Source organism: Natator depressus, chromosome 26 (assembly GCF_965152275.1).
Source record: "Natator depressus isolate rNatDep1 chromosome 26, rNatDep2.hap1, whole genome shotgun sequence".
In the NCBI taxonomy this organism is placed as follows: domain Eukaryota; kingdom Metazoa; phylum Chordata; order Testudines; family Cheloniidae; genus Natator; species Natator depressus.
This window is the reverse complement of record NC_134259.1, coordinates 13,925,917-13,945,783: the sequence shown is the minus strand read 5'-3', so window position 1 is coordinate 13,945,783 and position 19,867 is coordinate 13,925,917. Positions and strand designations below refer to the sequence as shown.

The 19,867-nt window shown below is 50.0% G+C and overlaps 1 protein-coding gene across 1 annotated transcript; it reads left to right on the top strand.

Moving 5' to 3' along the window:
* The first annotated feature begins 421 nt into the window (after positions 1-421).
* ASTL (astacin like metalloendopeptidase) lies at positions 422-18,474 on the top strand. Its single transcript, XM_074939908.1, has 9 exons — positions 422-470; positions 1,183-1,244; positions 4,722-4,812; positions 5,388-5,505; positions 6,550-6,731; positions 7,401-7,482; positions 8,077-8,222; positions 17,886-18,013; positions 18,352-18,474. The coding sequence occupies exons 1-9, from the start codon at positions 422-424 to the stop codon at positions 18,472-18,474; spliced, it is 981 nt and encodes a 326-aa protein (XP_074796009.1).
* The last annotated feature ends 1,393 nt before the right edge of the window (positions 18,475-19,867 follow it).

Below are 19,867 nucleotides of genomic sequence, written 5' to 3'. Positions count from 1 at the left end.
GCCCTGCAAAACCAATACTGCTGTGGGAGAGGGAGCTGTATTCTAGTCTAGTTTGTCCTGGGTGCAGCTGGTGCTACGTCCATCAAACATGCCCAATTTTGAGACTGCCCTAGTGCCCTGACCCAGGCCTGACTCTGGGTGGGTGATCAGCACTCTGAATAGCAGCGCCCTCCATGTGTCAAATCAGGCACCCTGGATCACAAGTCACTCCTGAAACTGCAGCTGGAGTTGGAGCTCAGTGGGTTAGATACTGCTTGGGATGGAATAGACATGAAACCATCTTGATGGCTGTCCCTGACCTACCCAAGAGGGGGTGGGAGTGAAATCTCCAATAACTTATTTAATCTCCCTCTGTCTAGCTCTCCCTACAGGAGGCCTTGGCAACTCCCTCCAGCTCAGAAATCCTCAACATGCTATTGGTATGGCTGGGAATCCACCTGCTACTGATGAGATCCTCAACATTAACCAAGGTGGGAAATCCCCTTGTGCTTTGAGGCATTTGTGTCTGCAGATCCATCTGAATGCTAGAAGCTCATGCTTGCTGGGTCCTGTTCTGCCCAGGTGTCCACGTCTGTATGACCAGGAATGCCATCTTCACACCAGCCAGTGTATGCAGGCATGCTCCCTGCCTCAGCTGGGGCTCTGCTGATGGTGGCTTATCCCAGCAAGTCTCCAGCAGTGTCTTGGTCTGGTATGGGGCCTGCAATTCCCAGAAACCTGAACTGACCCAGCCCATCTCAGGCTTGGGTTAAGTGGCCCAATTGGTGCACCATGTGCCTCTAACCATCGTTCTGAGGTCTAGCAGCTCTTGCTAGGGCTCTGCTTTCCACACCTGTCTCTCAGACCCCTCCAGACTTGGGAGTGGGCAATGGGATGCCCGTGATAACACAAGCCATGAGAACAGTGGCCAAAAGCACATCTGACCCAATCCCCCTGTGGGGGCAAGGGGAAGAGTGGTAGTAACTAAGCATGGGCAGTGGACAGCTGCCAAACAGATGGCTGGCTGCCAAGCAGCTGATCTATGCTGACTCCTAACAAACTGGCTGGGTGGAGCTTCCTGGCATCAGGATGCAGGGAATGTTCAGACTCTGGGCTGGCTGCTCACCTGGTGATGCAAGCAGGTGAGGTACCTGCCCCTGAGGCATGGGGTGATTCAAATGATGGGGATTCTCCTACTTCCAGAGCTCATTCCTCCAGAAGCACCGGAAAGCAGCTTCCTGCTGGAGGGGGACATCGTCAAGGTGGTGAGTGACCCTCCAGGGGGTGAGGGGTGAATCCATTCGGAGGAGGGATGGTTAACAAGGCAGGGTCATGAGGCCATATCTGTTGGCAGGCCTCTAACCCTGAGCAGGGTGCTGCTGACAGAGGTGGCGGAACTGGATCAAGGATGGGGACCCCTACTGATGTGCCAAACTGTAGGTCAGTGCATCTGCTACAGCAGCGTTAAAGCAAGATGCACACCCTGCCCTGGGGAGAAGGGAAGCCCAGAGGAGTAGTCAGCAGGGGCACAGACAGCCCTCTCACTAGTCTAGTGTCTTGGCTTTCCTTTTAAAATCTCTCTAGCTGTTGCAGTGGCAAAGAGAACAAACTCGATAGAAAACAAGTTCCACCGATGCAGAGATGTTTCACCCCCTTACCTATTGTTTGCAGAGGGCCTGAACAGCCCCGTTTGTTTAATGAGTGCTAAATCAGCTATTGTGTGACGATTTAGATGTCAGGATTCACTATTTTCACTGCTCAGCACATGTAAGAAAAGCAATACTTACGCTGGTGTTACAAAGTGTGGGGAGAATGACTCCTGAAGATGTGGATGTCTCTGCTGTGCAAGGGGGTGACTGTTCATTTTCCTGCAGGAGGGGGTGGGGATTGGCTTCCAGAAATCTAGGCATGGGGACCAACAGGGTCCTCTGAGCCTTGCACTTCCCTGCAGTGGTCCTGTTAGATTGAATTGACATGAAATAATATCAAATTATGAAGAGAAATATAAAAAACACAAGTATGTAGGGACAAAATTAGGAAGACCAAGGTGACAAACAAGATCAAACTAGCTAGGGGCATACTGTGAACAAGAACATCTTACAGATTCATTAGAAGCAAGAGGGAGACCAAAGACAGGGTGGCAGGCAGCTGACTCAAGGAGGACAATAACAGAAAATGCTGCAGTGGCCAAAGTGTTAAATGCCTTTTCACCAAAAAAAAAAGCAGTAATTGGATGACTAATATATCCATCAACATCAGTGTAAATGGGGTAGGATCTGAGCCTAACATAGGAAAACAAGTTAAGAATTACTGAGGCCAGGTCTACATTAGACCTATATCAGTATAACTCTGGCATTCAGGGGTGTGAATTCTCCCCTGGAGATGGGGGGGGGGGTGTCTATGGGAGCAGCTCTCCCATCAGCATAGTAGCATCTTCAGTGAGGTGGTCCAGCTGCAGCTGTGCTCCTGGACATGAAGACAAGCCCCAAAACAAGTTGGATGTCTTGCATCCTAGAATACTTAAAGAACTGGCTGAAGAGATGGGTCCTTAACAATTTCTGAGAAGTCAAGGAGGATGGAGAGATCCCAGAGGACTAAAGGGGGCAAATATAGTGCCCACCTATAAGGGGAAGGACAACCAGGGGATTGTAGACTAGTCAAACTTTGGTACCCAGAAAGACAATGGAACAAATAACCAGTTTGCAAGCACCTAGAAGAAAATAAAGTGATAAGTAAGTCAGCATGGATTTATCAAGAACAAATCCCTGTCAAAGAAGGATTTTAGGTAGGTTTGACAGGGTAAGAAGCCTTGTGAATAGGGATGAAGCAGTAATCGGCTATATCTTGACTTTAGTAAGGTTTTTGACATGGTCTCATGTGGCCTTCCCATAAACTAAAGAAACATAGCCTAGATAACCCTACCATTAGGCAGGTGCACAACTGGTTGGACAAGTGTACTCAATGGTTCAGAGTCAAGCTGGAAGGGCACATTGAGTGGAATTCTGAAGGGATCTGTCCTGGGTTTAATTCCAATTAATAATTTAATAAATGACTTAGATAATGCCATGGAGAGTACACTTAAAATTTGTGGTGGATACCACACTGAGAGGGGTTGCAAGCACTTTGGAGGACAGGATTAGAATTCAAAATGATCTTGACAAACTGGAGAAATGGCTTGAAAGAAATAGGATGAAACACAACAAGGACAAATGCAAGATATGACACTTAAGAGGGAATGAGTTGTCCCAAATACAAAATGGGAAGGGACTGCCTAGGAAGTACGGCAGAAAGGCTTGGTGTTATAGTGGATCTCGGACTTAATGAATCATCAGTGTTTGGTGGTTTGCTGCCTTTTGCAATAATATTACATCATTCTGGGATTTATTGGCAGGATTGTTGTAAGCGAGACACAAGAAGCAGCTTTCTGCTTTCCACAGCACGGATAAGTAGGGCCCTACCAAATTCATGGTTCGTTTTGGTTAACTTCAGCCATAGGATTTTAAAAATTGTAAATTTCATGATTTTTGCTGAAATCTAAAATTTCAGTGTTGTAATTGTAGGGATCCTGACCAAAAAAAGCATTGTGGGGTGGCCACAAAGTTATTTGGGGGGTTGGGGGTTGCAGTACTTCTGTGCTGACTTCAGAGCCAGGCACCCAGCCAACAGCTGTCACTCTCCAGTTGCCCAGCTCTGAAGGCAGCACAGAAGTAAGGGTGGCAATTCCATGACCCCCTAAAATAACCTTGCAACCCCCCCAACCCCGCAACTCCCTTTTGGATCAGGACCCTGAATTTGAGACACAGGTCTCCTCTCCTGTGAAATCTGTATAGTATAGGCTAAGAGCACACACAACAGACTTCATGGGGGGAGAACGGATTTCAGTCGGTGACATGTTTGACAGAGCCCTACTGATGAGGCCTCAGCTGCAGTATTATGTTCAGTACTGGGCCCTACACTCCAGGAAAGATGTGGACAAATTGGAGAATGTCCCCAGAAGAGCAACAAAAATGAATAAAGATCTAGAACACATGGGTTGACTTCTTCTAGAGAAGTCTGAGGGAGATAGGCCTCAAGTACATGAAAGGTTCTTAAAGAGTAGACTGATTGCTCTCCTTAACACTGAGGATGGGACAAGGGGCTTAAATTGTAGCAAGGGAGACTTAGGTTAGACATTAGGGACAAACTTACTAACTGTTACTTGAGTGGGGACTAGACTGGATGACCTATTGAGGTCCCTTACAGCCCTACATTTCTGTGACTTCAGGGCTTATCAATACTTCTCAAGCCAAGCAGAGGGCTTGCTAGAACATCTCCCATCAGATTCTGGCTGGAGCAGTGTTCAGCTCCAAGGACCTGATTCATGTGAGCTGCAACCATATGAGCTGCAATGGTGTGTGTGTGATGGCACTAAAACACAATAACCACTTCACAATGTGAACACAGCAGCAGTAGAGGGGGCTCTCAATGTAGAAGACATGAGATTGCTTCTCCTTGTGGTTCACTCTGTCCTTTCCCTCTCTTCCCAGTATGTGCAGCTTGCAGCAGCTAGTACAGTTAAATTGTATTGTGGCAGCCACTGACTAAACTTGACTAGCTGGTAATAGGTGTTCAGGGAGAAACATAGGAGGGGGCACACTCAAACTTGGCAGGTTCCTCTGGTCTCAGTGGGGCTAATGGTTGGAGAGTCCAAGCCTATGGACACCTGCCCACCAAACCAGCGTGTTTCTCTTCTCCTGCTCCAGAGTCCTTTCAGAGTGTTTTCATCTGCAAGCCCAAAATGGCCAAAGAGAAGAGGAACTGTCCAAATTCCCTACATCATCTCTTACAAATATGGTAGGTGGTGTCTAGTGCTCAGAAGCCCTTTCCTGGAGGGCAGGTTCCAAGTCTGGGGTGACCAGCACTAGATAGAGACCAACAGGAGAATCCCTGGAGTGCAGAAAGGTGCCTATAACAAGCAACAGCTGGCCTTTAGCACTACAGTCCTGAAAGCCCAGAACAAAGTAACCTCCTTGCCTATCTGGCTGTGGTTTCTCTTCCATCCATAGGAACACAGACTTGCGCTGCCTGGCCCTCTGTGGAAGGGGTTTCATTAGGGACTAATCACTAACTTATCAGACTTCCTACACCAGTTCAGAGGTGGCTTGGGTCACCAGTTCCAGAGAGCTCCTGTCCCTCCAGGAACCCTGAGTGTCCCAGTAGCCACAAAGCTGAATGCTGGAAATGGTCACCTGGTGTTGAACCACTTGTCTGTTTATGTGGCATTACGCTGCCCCGTCACCTGACTGGAGTAGCTCCAGCTACTAGTGGGGAAGCTGGTAGGGCTGGAGCTCCATGGCTCAGATGGGATGTGGGGATGCAGGTGAGTCCTCTCGGTGACATGATACTGAAGCACCTCTCTTCTCCCCCAGACAAGCCTAGTGTGAAGATCATCAAGGAAGCATTTGCAGACTTCGCAAAGTTCACATGCGTCAAGTTTGTCCCATACTCATACCAGAGAGATTTTGTCTCCATCATGCCAATGGCTGGGTTAGTACTGAACCTGAGCGGGTAACTTATTAACTGCCTCCGCGGTAGTGCAGTAAAACCCCCGCGCTTGCTTCCTGCTCACTCATCCAGGCTTTACCTTGTGGTTGTCCTAGGCTGCCTACGCAAACTCCTCTCTGGCTGGTATTATCAACCCCTCATCGGAAGTTTGATTTTTTTTTTTTTTTTCCCCCTTCAGTAAAATTCCTGAAGCAAGCCCCAGCTCCTCCTAAGAAGCTGGGGAGCAGCACAGAACTCTCTCTTGGCTGGAGAGAACTAGCAGAGACTCATTGGTGCAGTACTAAAACCCCCCGCTAGTCAGCAGCAAGAACTTCACCTGGGCCCTTTAGCACCCAAACATGAGCTCCTCCTACTTCTACAGCTCCTCTTATCCTCTGGAGGGGGCCATGACGCTCCTAGCCAGTGTAACATCCTCTTCTCCCAGGTGAGAGAGAGCAGCCCATCCAACAGGCTGGAAGCATTCACATTCAGCAGGGCTTGAACAGGGGACCCCTGCAGTCCTAGGAACTCGAGTCTCATCTCTTCTCCCCAGCACAGGAGCCCTCAGCAGTCTGTTTCTGCTCATGTGACCTCTCAAGCTCTTGGGTGAAGAGCTTGCCAGCCATGTGACACAGCAGGCTGGCAACCCCAGCAGGTCCCATGGATGGGGTGGAGGTGGCTGTCTGCTCTGAGTTGGGTCTGTAGAACTCCTACTGAGCTGAATGGCAAAGCTGTCAGATGGGGCAACTTCTCCAATGCCAGGACAGTCTCTAGCTTGGCACTGCCCCTTCTAGCTTGTAGAGATGCTAGGAGCTCTCAAAATGGACCTGCCTGAAATCCAGAGTGGGAACTGAGGGCCAGATCGTGCCCTTGGTCAGATTTACACTGGTATAGCCAAATCAGTGCAGTTCCTGATGAGTGTGGAAGCTCTTGGTTGCAAGACTGTAAACTACACCTTTGCTGCCTTAGTCATGTTGCAGGGGCTGTTCTGCTTGGCAGGGTGGCCCTCCTCCCCTTCCCTGAACATCTGTCTCTGGTTCACACTAGGTGCTTCTCCAGCGTTGGACGCACTGGTGGGATGCAGGTGGTCTCCCTAGCACCTGCTTGCCTCAGAAGGGGGAAAGGGGTGACTCTGCACGAACTCATGCATGTGGTGGGTTTCTGGCATGAGCACTCCAGGGCTGACCGGGACAAGTACATTAGCATCTCCTGGAATGAAATCTTGACTGGTAAGTCCCCTGTCCCCTCTGCTGCCCAAGTCTCACCATTCCAGATGAGCGCTCCTGAAAGCAACCAATGACTTGGAGAAAGATATTGCAGAAGTTGGAAGGAGCCTGTCTCCACGCTCTACCTCCATAGCTGATCAAATGTATTCCTTTGGGGAAAACAGGGAGTCCCCTTCTCACCCCACTAACACAGCCCAAGCTCCCACTGCTGGACACCTGGGATCTCCAGTGTAGGATGGTGCTATTTCATGTAGAAATAAACTCCAGTTTCATCTGGGTGGGAGTACATGTATTTCCAGACTTTGGGATTTTTGTTCTGCATATCAATAGGAGATGCTGGACTTTAGACCCCTTTCATTAAGAACCAAAGCCACTTAGATTGGGGGGGAGGGGAGATGCTTATTCTAACAGACCAGGAGGGACTACTAGATGGAGATGCCAAGCAGTCAGTGTGTGTGGGGAGGGGGGGGGGGGCGGAAGCATGTAATGCCAATTTAACTGCATCCCACTGGTCTCTTCCATGAGGGACCAGAAGAGCTGCAATTGGAAGGGCATCACTTTTGCACTGTGCAAGTGCTGCTGTACAGAGGGTACTGCAAGTCCCAGTCAATTCTCCATGAGGCTGGGGTTTTAGGCTGTTGGAGTAGATCTTACACTCCTCTTGCCTTACAGGCTTTGAAATTAACTTCATGAAATCCTGGAATAGCAACATGTTGGTGAACTATGACTATTCCTCAGTCATGCACTATGGCAGGTAAGCACCATACAAGCACTAGGTGGAGTCAGGCCAGTGGCGGTGCTCCCAAGGCTGCCAGCTTGTTCTCCATAACTTCAGTTCTCAGCTCTCAAGGATGCAAATAGAAATCACTCTTAAATGTGGAAGGACTATAAACCAATACAGTGGTGCCTGCCTGAGTTTGCAGAGAGCCCAAAATAGTTGAGGGGCAAACTGCCCCATTCATTGGAGATGTTGACTTGGATGCCCAATGACTGACATTGCTAGCTATCTCATTGCTATCAAAGCATGTCAGTCAGTCATGTTCTCTCAGCTGCAAGTGGCATGTCATATCAGTGTCATGAATGGGTGGTGCTTGGGAGGGAGCCGCCTCTCAATCCAAGCCAGGAATAGTGCATCCTTCAAGAACAAAAGGAGAATGAGTCTAGGTAGATGCTTCTAACCACCAGACAGAATAGGGAAGCTTCTAACCACCTCTCCAGTTACCTTGCCTGATATTCTGAAGCTACCTTTCACCACTACACTAATGTAGGACACACAGCTTGGGAGATCTCTGCTTCTCCATGGATTACTTGGCCTCCTGACAAATTATTCCTCACTTCTTAATTCTAGGTATGCCTTTAGTATGACAGGCTTGCCCACCATCATACCACTCTCCGATCCTCATGTTGCTCTTGGACAGAGGTGGAATCTGAGCAGTTCGGACATTGCCAGAGTCAACAAACTCTACAGATGTTCTCCGGCTCTGACAGAACCAGGTAGGGAGGAGCTGGGTGCTTTCTGTGCAGTGCTTACCCAAAAGGGCTTCCCCTGGGGGAGGGGCATAGTGCATTGGGGGCAGTAATGCTTCAAAGCACTTGGGCACAAACCCCTTTGTAAGGGCCTGGGGAGTGGGTTCTCACCTGTGGGAACAGCTAGGTTTGGGGCAGTGGCTTGAAGGGGAAGAGGTGGTGCAGGAACAGGGCCCACGTCAAAATGGGGGTATGGATTAAGATTAGGGTGGCTAATTCTCTACAAAACAGATACTGCATAACAAGCCCCTCTTATAGAACTAGTGACATGCACTTGGCATTAGAGTATACTGCAGCCATCCTTGGCATGTTGCATAGCTTAACATGACCCAGTTGAGACAATGTAGGTACATGAATGGATCTCTGCTCCAAACTTCTCTTTCCAGAAAGCCCAACGGAAAGTACCACCCAAGAGACTATAACGGACTTTCTCTCAAATGAGCTGGAACCTTGCCCAACAGAAGGGGAAATCAAAGTATCCACCCCCTCTCCCACTGCAGGAGCCTCCTCTCCAGGAACCAAACCCCCTGAAACAGTCCAATCTGCAAGGAGGCCCTCTAGACAAACGACAAGTGCACCCAGAGCAGGGACAGAGGAGCTCATGGGCAGAACTCCAATGGATGGTGAAGGCCTAAGTGACTCACTGGCTGGACACCCTATAATGGAGTCAGAGACATTTGAACCTACAAGGCTGTCTACCCATGGCATGACTTATCTGGAGGCTACTGGGAAGTCCCCTCCGCCTCACATGGAAATGGGGACTATAGGTGCTGAGAGGAAACCTCTGATTCCTACAGAGGAAACTTCACTTCTGGGAACGGAATCCATTAAGGAGCCTGACTTTACTACAGTAACAGCCCCTCCTTTAAGACTTGCTTGGCTCTCTGAAGTGACAAATCACCATGGGAAGGCAGTGGAGGGACTAGATACTACTGAAATTCCTACAGATGCTCTTGCAGGGCTTGAATTCCCAGAACTGGTATCTCCTGCTAGAGTTGCCCCTGTGGAGACCAGGGGCACCAGGCCAAGTGATGTGGGAACAGCAGAGCCTACAAGCATCCAAGGAACAGAACTGGCCTATCGCTCTACCTATGTGGCACAGAAGGGGCCCTCTCCAGCAACTGAAGTTGGAGTGGTGACCTTGTCTTCAAACCAAACGCAGTCTCTGGAGATTCAAACTGAGTTGGCCACAGCAGAGATCACTAGCCCCTCAGAGGAGAGTTTAGGGACCTATACAGCAGTATCTCTATCTCTGGGACCAACCCCCCCTGAGCAAGTAAGTGTCACAGAAACCCCACATCCAACCAGCACTGAGAAATGGACCACTAACCTAGCCAGACTGCTGAGTGCCAAATCCATAACCACCAGGACCAGGTCTGCCCCAACTTGGGAGACTCTATCTGCAGAAACAGAGACTCTCACTGTGAGGTATGCTACAGAGCAGACTTCTCTGCAACCCCCTGTACAGAACTGGACCAGCAGCCCAACTAAGCAGGGAAACCAGCCTGCAAGCAGCCAGGTATACAGCCCAGGGAGTCATGAGCAAAGCACCCTTGCCATTCCTACCAGTGGCATTACAGAGACTGAGCCCACAGAAGAGATGCAACCTACATCATTAACTACCTCCTTTGAGATGGTTCAGAACCACACAATTTACCCAGTGGAAACAGGTGTGCAAGGGGCCACAACTAGGCAGAAAAAAGGTACAGCCTTGCCTTCATCAGGAATTGAAACCTCCTATCTAGCACCTCCTACAAAAGCTACCACCTCCATGGAGACCCAAACCGAACTGGGATTTGTAGCAGCCACAAAAGTCAAAGCCAGCTACCGAGATGGCTCTCCTAGCGTAACAGAAGGGACTTATTTTCCAGTGACCAAAGTGAAAGATGCTAAGTCTGCTACAGAAGCAGAGACCCTTCCAGTGGATTGGGGCTCCCAAGCCTCTGAACCAGCTGAGATTGGCATGCAAGCAACTAAAACCAACTACAGAAATAAAGAGAGGGTGCACATTGATGCATTATTTCCTGTTGGGGGAACATCACCCACATACACAACACCCTCTCTGGGGGCTTCTGAAAACCCAGTAACAAACCCACGCAACGCACGACCTACAGAAGCCACAAGAAGTGAGGCTAGAAACCAAGCTACCTTGTCCACCAGAAGCTCACCGGAGATGGGGGTACAAGAAGCCAGTAACATTCCTCCAAACAGAAGGAGAGGACTAACCTATACACCTGCTTCTGTGTCAGCCTCCTCCACAGCAACTGAACTTAAGTTCATGGAATGTCCAACAAGGGAAGCGTCAGGCCTGGGAACTCCAGTGGCTCAAGTCAGCAGACCAAGTGAGAGGGTAACTACAGGAGTCTCACCTGCTTGGACAGAAGCTAAAGACCAATTTAGCTCTTCTGGAACAAGGGAGGAAACTCTCTTTCCAATGAGCAGAGCTACAGAAAAGCTGTATTCTACCCAGATTATCGAGTCTCCAGAGTCTGTCAGCCTACCTGAGGTGGAGATAAAGGAACACAATGTCAGTTACAGGATGGAGGTAGGACTAGTCACACTTACCCCTCCACAGTCAAGACCAAGGACTGCACTGGTGCCATCTATAGAAATGCCGAAACTGACCCCTGTCCATACTGAACCCACAACTAACCAAGCCCAAACTGGTATAAAAAATACCAGTCTATCCTTAGCGGGTGAGATGCCTTCCTTACAAACAGAGCCCACCAAAGCAGCATATCCTACAGAGGGACCCTCACAGCTGCAGGCTTCACCTCAGACTTTTGGCTCAATTGAACAAAGACTCAAAACTTCAAGTAAGCAACAAATGCATGCAGCTGTGAGTTCTGGGGAAAGCCTGACACCCCTGGAAGGGATTCCTACAGCTTCCATGTCTGCATGTGAGCTGTGCCATTCTACAAAAGCTCTATCCACTCAAGCTTCTGAGACCCCTACACAGAGATCAGAGGAGGCTAAAGGAAAAACCTTCCCTCTCCCCATGGGAACAGCACTGCCTGCAGAAAACACAACCTACATGACCCCTTCTGCCATGGAAACTTCAGAGAGTCCTGTAACTGAGCTACAAACCACAGAAGCATCATTAGCTCAACCACCTCACTCTACCCATGTAGAAGGAACAAGCTTTCCCACAGCCAACCCATCAGAAGTTGTGAACACTCCTGAGACACCAACCACTCACTCTATTCTCACCTGGGAACCCATAGCCCAAGTAAGGTATAGAAAGCAAATGACTTGGTTCCCACAGACAAGCCCATTGAATGCAGAACAGTTGACTAAAAGAACCTCTTTGGAGGATACTGCTGAGCCAGGGCTTGTGGAAACGACTGGCACTGGAATGGAAGCTGAAGAACATGGTTCTCCAGTAGAGAGAACTTCCCCTGCACTGAGTGAAGCCCCAGAAGTAACATTCCCTCCAGAGACTTCAACAACCAACTCAGCTGAAATGGGTGTTCAGGAAGCAATAAGCACCCCTAGAAAGGGAAGCAGATGGGTCAGTCACACAGCTCACTCCATAGAGAGAATTTCACTGGCTGCAACTGAACCCACATACGTAATGGTCCCTGAGGAACCTGGCAACCCAACAATCAGCACTGAAGCTGGAAACCAGCTGAGATTGTCCATATCCAGCAGCAGAACTGAGATGGGAGCCCAAGGATTCAGAGGTGAGCCCAAGAAGGAAGGAAGAAGACCCAGCCCTACAGTCCCTTCTGCAGGAAGAATAGAGTCCCGAGAAGTGGAGCCATCTCTCAAGAGCAAAGCCATGCTCCTTCAGGGAAGTAGGCTCAAGAAAGGCCTGTTCCTCTGGAAACAAACCCAGCCATTTCTGGGAATGAAATCTACTGAATTGGTGACAACCACAGAAGAATCTCCACTCCTTACTGAGATCTGGCAGCTGCACCAAGCGCAGACAAGTACCAATGCTCCTGCTATGCTGTCCCTAAGAACAGAACAGGCCACAGGGTCTCATCCTGCTAGGGAGGAGACCTCTCTGCTCCCTCCACAACTGACTCCTGCCTCCCCTGAGTCAAACAAGCTTATGAGCTACAGAGCAACACCTGCCACAAGCCTCTATGGAGAGGAGGCTGCACCAAGTATCTTGGCTGTCAAGAGAGCTCCCTCAACAAGAACTACCAACCTCCAACCTCTAGAAGAGAGCAGGACAAGCCGCCCGGTTGAAAGGGGAGTACAGGAGGCTGAAAGCCATAGGAAGAAAGGTAGCGAGTACAGTCATACTCTTGCCAGGGAGAGTTCGCCTGCAGGAACTGAACAGTCTTGTAAAATGGTGCTGGCTGCAAAAGCAACAGGGGATGAAGGGATGGGGATAGCAACACACGTGCGAGGAACGGAAGGTAGAGAGCAGCATGCTGCCCCTGCAACGGAGGGAATGCTACCTGTGGATGCTGAAACAGAAGGCTTGGCCCCCTTTTCAGAGGCGCTTGGGACTCAAACCACTAATGCCGTTGAGGTGGTGGGTACAAGAGAAGCCCCAAGCAGCCCCAGAAAAGGGGGCAGAGGAGAAATGTCTAGGCTGACTCCCACTGGAATGCCAGCAGCAGCAGTTGAGAGACACATGGAACCTTCAAAAGGAACATCCGCCACAGGGCATCTTGAGACCCAAACCATCAGCCGCCTGGAGTTGGCAACAATGACTATCCCGTTCAGCCAAAGGAAAGCTTCTTCGACAACCAAAGAAACTAACTCGCCAATGACTGAAGTGGTGTACAGACCATTCCTGGAGGCTCCGACCAAACCCACTACCCGAGCTGTGCTGGGGCTGCAAGAAGCCCAGAAGAGCCCCAGAAAGCAGGGTAGGGTGTCCATTCCTGCAGAGGGAACTAAAGCCACACATGTAATGCCCTCACCGGGGCCTTGGGCATCTCTGGAAACAAACCCAAGCACTGGGACAGCAAATACTACAACCATGGGTGCTAGTCTCCACAACACCACACCTGTTCTCAGCACGTCAACTGAGGTGAATGGGCAAGAAGCCACAAGCAGCCATGGACAGGGAAAGGGAGGACACCCCTACGCTGCCACTCCTGCTGGCACGTGGCCTGTAACAAGGGAGTCGGAACACAGAGGGCAGAGAACCCTTGTTCAGGAGACCCAATCCAACAGCCCACATGGGAGAGGCATGATAGAAACCACATCAACTCAGGCCAGAGCCCCAAACCTCCCTCCCACCAAAGAGGGAACTCCCATTGCAGACACAGCTACTGAAGTCATGCATTCCACCAGGGTGGTGATGCCGCTGGAGGCTCCTGAAAATAAGACTGCTAGCCTAAGAGAGGTGGCAATAAAGGAAGAAACTAGTAGTCATCAAGAGGAAGGTGGCCTGTCTACTACCCAGCCTCCACCTTCAGGTACCCTAAGCACTGAAACAGCTGAGCAAGTGCAGTCTACACAAGTAAATGAGAAGACGCTTCCTGAGAACTCGCCCACCAGTCACCCTGAACAGGGGACAGGCAAACCCACAACTAACACAACCCAAACAGGTGGAGAAAATACCAGTCTAACCTCAAGGGGTGGGGGGCCTTCCCTAGAAGCAGTGACCCACTGGTTTGATCTTGCAGAGGGCACTTCACTGTGGCAGGCTTCACCACACCAAACTTTCAGCCCAACTGAACTTCAAATAGAAACTCTAAGCAGCCAAGAAACACCTGCCAGGATCCTCCCCAGGGAAGAATATGGCCAAAACCCTAAGTCCCCAGAAGGGACGCAACCTGCAGAAACAGAAGCGTTGGAATTGCTAGGGCTTTTTACAAAGACTGTATCCATGCAGTCTCCTGAGACCCCAACACAGAGACTAGAGGTCAGTGTCTTCCACAGGAAGAGAGGCAGTGGAAAACCCTCTCTTCTCTCCATAGAAACAACACTTTCTGCAGAAAATGAGACTTACATGGCATCTTCTCCCAAGATAGCACTTGGTATGGAAGCTTTGACAGGTCAAACTGAGCTGGGAACTGCAGAAGTTTCACTAGCCCAGCTGCTTGGCTCCTCTACACCTGCAGAGAGAGCTCGCTTTCCAGGGGCTGAAGCAACAGAAGCTGGGAACTTTATTCCCAGCAACGGTACAGAGACTCAAACCATACTCCCAGGTGAGACCAGGGAACTAATTCCAACAGCAAGGACTCCATCTGCAGGAACTGAAGCCACAGGACAGTCTTATTCCACCACAGTGGGGACCACAGTGAAGGCTGCTGAGACCCCTAGCAGCCCAAGTGAGAGGAGGGGGTACACAGCCACAGGTGGCTATAGAAAGAAAAATGGAGAACAAGCCTATACCCATTCTCCTATTGGAAGCATGTCTTCTGCAGGAAGTGACACAACTCATGCCAGTCCCTTTGTGTGGCCTCCCTACAACCAAATTTCACTGGCTTCCACAGTGCCTGTGAAGACTCCATTTGAGTCTGGCGCTCCATCTCCTCTTGGAGGAATTCCACCTGGAGAAGTGGAACCTACAAATATTGGATCTTCCCTTGAGACCCAAACTGCAAGCCCACCAGCAGGGGGTAATGGCGGGAAATACACTCTCTCTGCTGATGGAGGTGTAACACCAGCAGGTCACTGGGATCTGGGAAATGAAATCTCTGCCCTAGAACAGCACTCCAGTCTATCTGAGAAATGGGCTCTCAACACCACCAAACTGGCCAACGGTGAACTGTCAACCCCACAAGCACAGGTTCACAGAGAGAACACTACCACCAGCTCTGCAGCAGGAGTGATGCCAACCCCAGGCCCTAAAGAAGCACATGGCATAAAAGTGACACAACTGAAACGGGCTTTTCAAAAGCACCCCAGTGACCTGTTTGCAGTGGACCCAGAGCTCCTACACCTTGTTGGCAAGAGGTCCTTGCCAGATACAGAGGAAAGCCCAGCCCCACCCCATGACAGCAATCCAGACCTCAAAGTGATTACTCTGACCCATGGACACCAAAAAATGCAGAGTCCCCTGTCTTCAAACACTCTAGAAAAACTAAGGGCAAAGGTTCTAGAAGCATTCCAAAAGCAGCATGCCCTGTTACCAGAGTTTCAAATGTCCCCTGTCTCTGGATTATATCCAGCTGCAAAAGAGATCAGGAGTGTTCCTTGGTGGCTTGAGACCAGTACCTCTGATTCCACTCCTGACCATAAGCATGGGCTCTTCAGACCTAGAGAGCTTCTCTTCGCAGGCAGGAAAAAGGCAACTAGCCAGACTCCATTCCTGCTTTCTGCCAAAGCCGTGCAGGCACCAGCACCCCCTGCCATGGACAAACCTATTGCAGCTCCTCCACAGTCTGGCTCTGGTAAACGTGCACACCACAGCCTACCAGCTCAAAGGGCTACAGTGCAGCCTGGCTGGCAGGTCTGTGACTTTGAGAAGGACTTGTGTAGCTGGCAGCAGAGTGATACTGATGACTTTGACTGGATACTTGCTGGGGAGAGACCTTCTGCTAGATCAGCAATTGGCAACCTCTCTGAAGAAACCCATTATTCTCCCTCCAGGGGTAAGTTCTGCTCTCTTGGCCCATCTCTGAGCAGTGGGGTGGGAGTAACTATCTGTGCTGTGGGATCCAGGAGTGACATGGTTAACCAGCCCTTGTGGAGAGCAGGCCAGGTACCACATCAAGACATGAAGCCTTTATCAGCTGAGTCATGGAGCCTAATACCAGGGGGGTCTGCATTGGGACAGACTTGCATCTGCTGGCCTGGCAGCCTCCCCTTCTGGTGACTGGTAGCCTGCTCAGCAGGAGGAAAGGAGCCATGGCAGATTAAGCATGTTGCCCTCTGACCAGCACTGCTTGGCTGATCACAGGGAAAGCTCCTATTGCAAGGGAAAGCTCCCTCTTGTATGAGGGCTGGAAGTGCTCGGCCTTGCACCTGGCTATAGGCCCACAAGGACCAAAGTAGCTGGTACAACTCAGGCATATTCTCACCCCAGTCCTTGCAGTGATTTTTTTGCAAGAGTGGAAGCTGAGCAATGGGAGGAGAAAGGACTCTAACAAAACCCTAGAGTCAAGTAACCCAACTATCCACTGACTCCCCATTTGGAGAAAGGAAGTCTGAATGAGACCACACATTAGAAAGCAAGGTGTGGTGTCTAACTCCTGAGACTTTCCCAGAGGGCCCCTGGCAAAACCAGCAAAGATCAGTGATGAGCAGAGTTGGTAGTCCAATTTCAAGTTCTGAAGCTTTCATGCATCCTAAAGAAATGCAAGGCATGAGCCATCCCCTAAACTTTCTTTTCAGGTCACTTAATAGCTAAAACTTGGGAGCAAGCAGCGCTAATGTAGACAGACCCTCATGGGTGTTCTCCATTCTATTTGGAGAGGTATTCCATAGTATCCATATACTCAGCCCACCACAAACCAGGAATTAGACACCTGAAAGCCTAACCCTAAAGCCATTTGGAGGAGGATGCAAATTGTCACTTCTGTGTTACAAAACCCTTAATCCCATGCTTGGTTGAATTACCAGCTCTCCCATGTACCTTGTTCAGTCTTGCATACATGCACTTACACCTGACCTGTCTGCTTGCTACCATGACAGGAAGAAATTCCCTAAACAGGGGAGGGGCAATCGGGGAGGATTACTACATTTGATTCAACTTGTCGTCTTCCACCAGGTGGTTACATCTCCCTGAAGTCCCCTTCTGCCAGGCAAACCACAGGACAAAAGACTTCTCTAATCAGCCCCATCCTGCATAGGATTGGATGCATCCACTTCTGGTACAGTCCACTGGGCTCTGCCATGGGTAAGCTTGGCTTTGTGCCTCTGACCAGGCTTGAGAGCATGGAAGACTGACTAAATACACCAGCAGCAAGCTCGGTCTTAATGAGCACATGCTCTACAGCATCCTGGCAATACCAATACTGTCTGAGGGCTCCCAACTGGGGAAAGGAGATGGGGCAGGACTGGCCCCAGAATTCTGAGCACAGCACTGCATGGCTTTGTTTGGAGCCATAACCCCCAAGTAACAGATGCTTCCCATATTAGGCTTTGGGAAGAACTCCCCCAGAGGCCTAAGCCTGTGTCTAGATCAGTGGTTTTCAAACTCTGGGTCAGGACCCCAAAGTGGGTCGTGACTCTTTCTTTTTTTTTAATGGGGTTTCCAGGGCTGGCATTAGACTTGCTGAGGCCCACGGCCAAAGCCTGAGCCCCACCGCCTGGGGTCAAAGCCCAAGGGCTGCAGCCTTGCAGGGGGGCTCAGACTTCAGCTTCAACCTTGGGTGGCAGGGCTCAGGTTACAGGGCCCCCCCAGGACTGAAGCTTTGGTCTCTTCTCCCTCCATTCCCCCCCCCCCCGGGGGTCATGTAGTAATCTCAGTTGTCAAATGGTCACAGTGCAATGAAATTTGAGAACCCCCCAGCCTAGGTGATCTAGGGAGCCACCATGCACACGCCTTCAGTGTAAGCGTGTGGTATGTCTAGTGGTGACCATTAATAGTAGCAAAACACTGTTTGTCTGAGCTACAACATGGTGGAAGTGACTACTCCCATGAACCAAAGTAGCCCATAAACTCTCATCTGCAGGGAGCTTTAGGGAGGGGACAGGGACCATGTTTGGTTTGTTACTGGCCTTTATCTGAGTCTATATCCTGTTGGCGCTAATTGCTTGAATTCTCACCAGGCACAATAAACATCTATATCAAGTTGGCAGATGCCCCTGAGTGGCACAGAATCTGGTCTGCTGAGGGGCAGCAGGGCACAGACTGGCATCAAGTAGGCGTGGAGGCCTCCGAGTCACAGAAGCTGCAGGTGAGAGTCCCTTTGGGTTGGTCTAAGTCTCAGCTATTCTATTTCCCCCCTCTCTGGGTGAGGAGGGAGGAAACAGTGTGCTGGTGATCAGGAGGCTCTTCAGGATGATGCTTGGTAGCTTTAAGGGGGAAAGGCTGTGTCCAGAGTAGACTTGGAGACGGGGAGCAGTTCTCTCCATAGAGCCTTCCCCTTCCCACCTGTGTGCATTCTCTACAGATCCCCAGCAGAGAAGGCTGCAGGAACTAGGTATGTGCCGTAAACTGCAACACTTCCTGCTGTTGGCACTCATGGAGCCCAACTCAAAGCCACAATCTAGTGAAATCTCTCTCCTCCTGCAGGTTATGGTGGAAGGCGTCATTGGCCCAGATGCAGGGAGTGATGTTGGCATTGATGACCTGTCTGTCTGTGTGGCAGAGTGTCAGGGAGGCTGTGACGAGCTGATTGCTTTATACAAAAAGTGAAATGAGCAACAAACTAAATAAAAGTTTTAAAGTGCAAAATGGTCCAGAGTCTTTCATGGGACTGGACTGATCAAACCCTGATCAACTTGGGCAGATGTCCCACAGGCCAGCACCCTGGAGAGGTCAGTGTGCTGATGTTTGAGTGTCTGACAACTGGGTAGGTGGCTCTTGGAGGAAGGACAGCTGGGCTCTTAGACCAGGGGAGGTGGCTGTATCTCCTCCACCCTTGGGGAAGCACTGTGGGGGGCTGGACTCTTTGCTGGCATAGGGAGCAATTAGACCTGGTTCAGCTCTTTCCATTTCACCCTTTTCACAAAAAGGGCCTTTTCAAACACACTACAGCAGGGAAAATCTGCCTCTTGCTAAAAACCTTTCCATTTTCAAAGGGGTGGGTGCAAATCCACACACTACTACCAAAAGTGCCTTGGTTCTACTCAAACTGAACTCTGAGGGAACTTCCTGGGGGAGACTAACTGGTCTCTTGCCAAGCTCTAGAGCTGTCTCTGAGAGCATGGGCTGTGAGCAGCTAGCCTAGCTTCAGGACAGTAATGTTAGAGTAGGACCTGTCAGAGGCTTGTCTCTGCTCAGAGCAGTGAAATGGCAAATATGCCCACCCCCTGCAGGCACAGCTCACATCCCTCTGCCATTGCTCAAGTTTGGTACTTTGTTTTGCCACTGTTCAAGGTACCAGACTTGAGCTCTGGCTGTTTAATTGCAGTGTAGATATTTGGGCTCAGGCAGGAGCCTGGGAGCAGAAGGGCTCTAGGGCTCAGGCTCCAGCCCAAGCCTGAACAATCTACACCACAATTAAACAGCCCCTTAGCCTGAGTCAAGTTGATGGGTCAGCTATGGGTTTTTAAGTGCAGTATAGACATACCCAGTGTGTAAACCACTGGCTTAACTTAGAATTTTGTTAGACTTGTAAATCAGGGGTTCTCAAACAGGGGGTTGAGGAAATTACATGAGGGGTTGTGAGCTGTCAACCTCCACCCCAAATCCTGCTTTGCCTCCAGCATTTATAATGGTGTTAAATGTGTCTTTGAGGGAGGGCCTCACTCAGAGGTTTGCTATGTGAAAGGGGTCACCAGTGTAAAGTTTGAGCCACTGTTGTAAACATACTTATTGACCAACTTCTGATCTTGCATACACCAGTGTAAATCTGGAATAAATGCAGCCAGATTCATTCCAGTTTTACACTAGGATAAGTCAGGTGAGAATCTGACTCATTTTCTTCTTCCCCAGTAGTACTGAGGAAACTCTAATGGGACTCTGACAGGTGCAGTAACATGCATCCTGCACCAAGGGGGATGGGCTTGTAGTCCCTCCACTTCCTCTGGCACCTGCCAAGGTTTCCTTTATCTCAGTGGCACAGGTATAGCAGGCTCCCTTACAA

What these genes read in the sequence shown, in the direction of transcription:
- ASTL (XM_074939908.1), top strand. Translation starts at nt 422, where the DNA reads ATGGCTGGGAATCCACCTGCTACTGATGAGATCCTCAACATTAACCAA. An exon ending in CATCATCTCTTACAAATATG is followed by an intron (nt 4,813 to 5,387) that starts GTAGGTGGTGTC and finishes CTTCTCCCCCAG; the next exon opens with ACAAGCCTAGTGTGAAGATC. An exon ending in TCCATCATGCCAATGGCTGG is followed by an intron (nt 5,506 to 6,549) that starts GTTAGTACTGAA and finishes GGTTCACACTAG; the next exon opens with GTGCTTCTCCAGCGTTGGAC.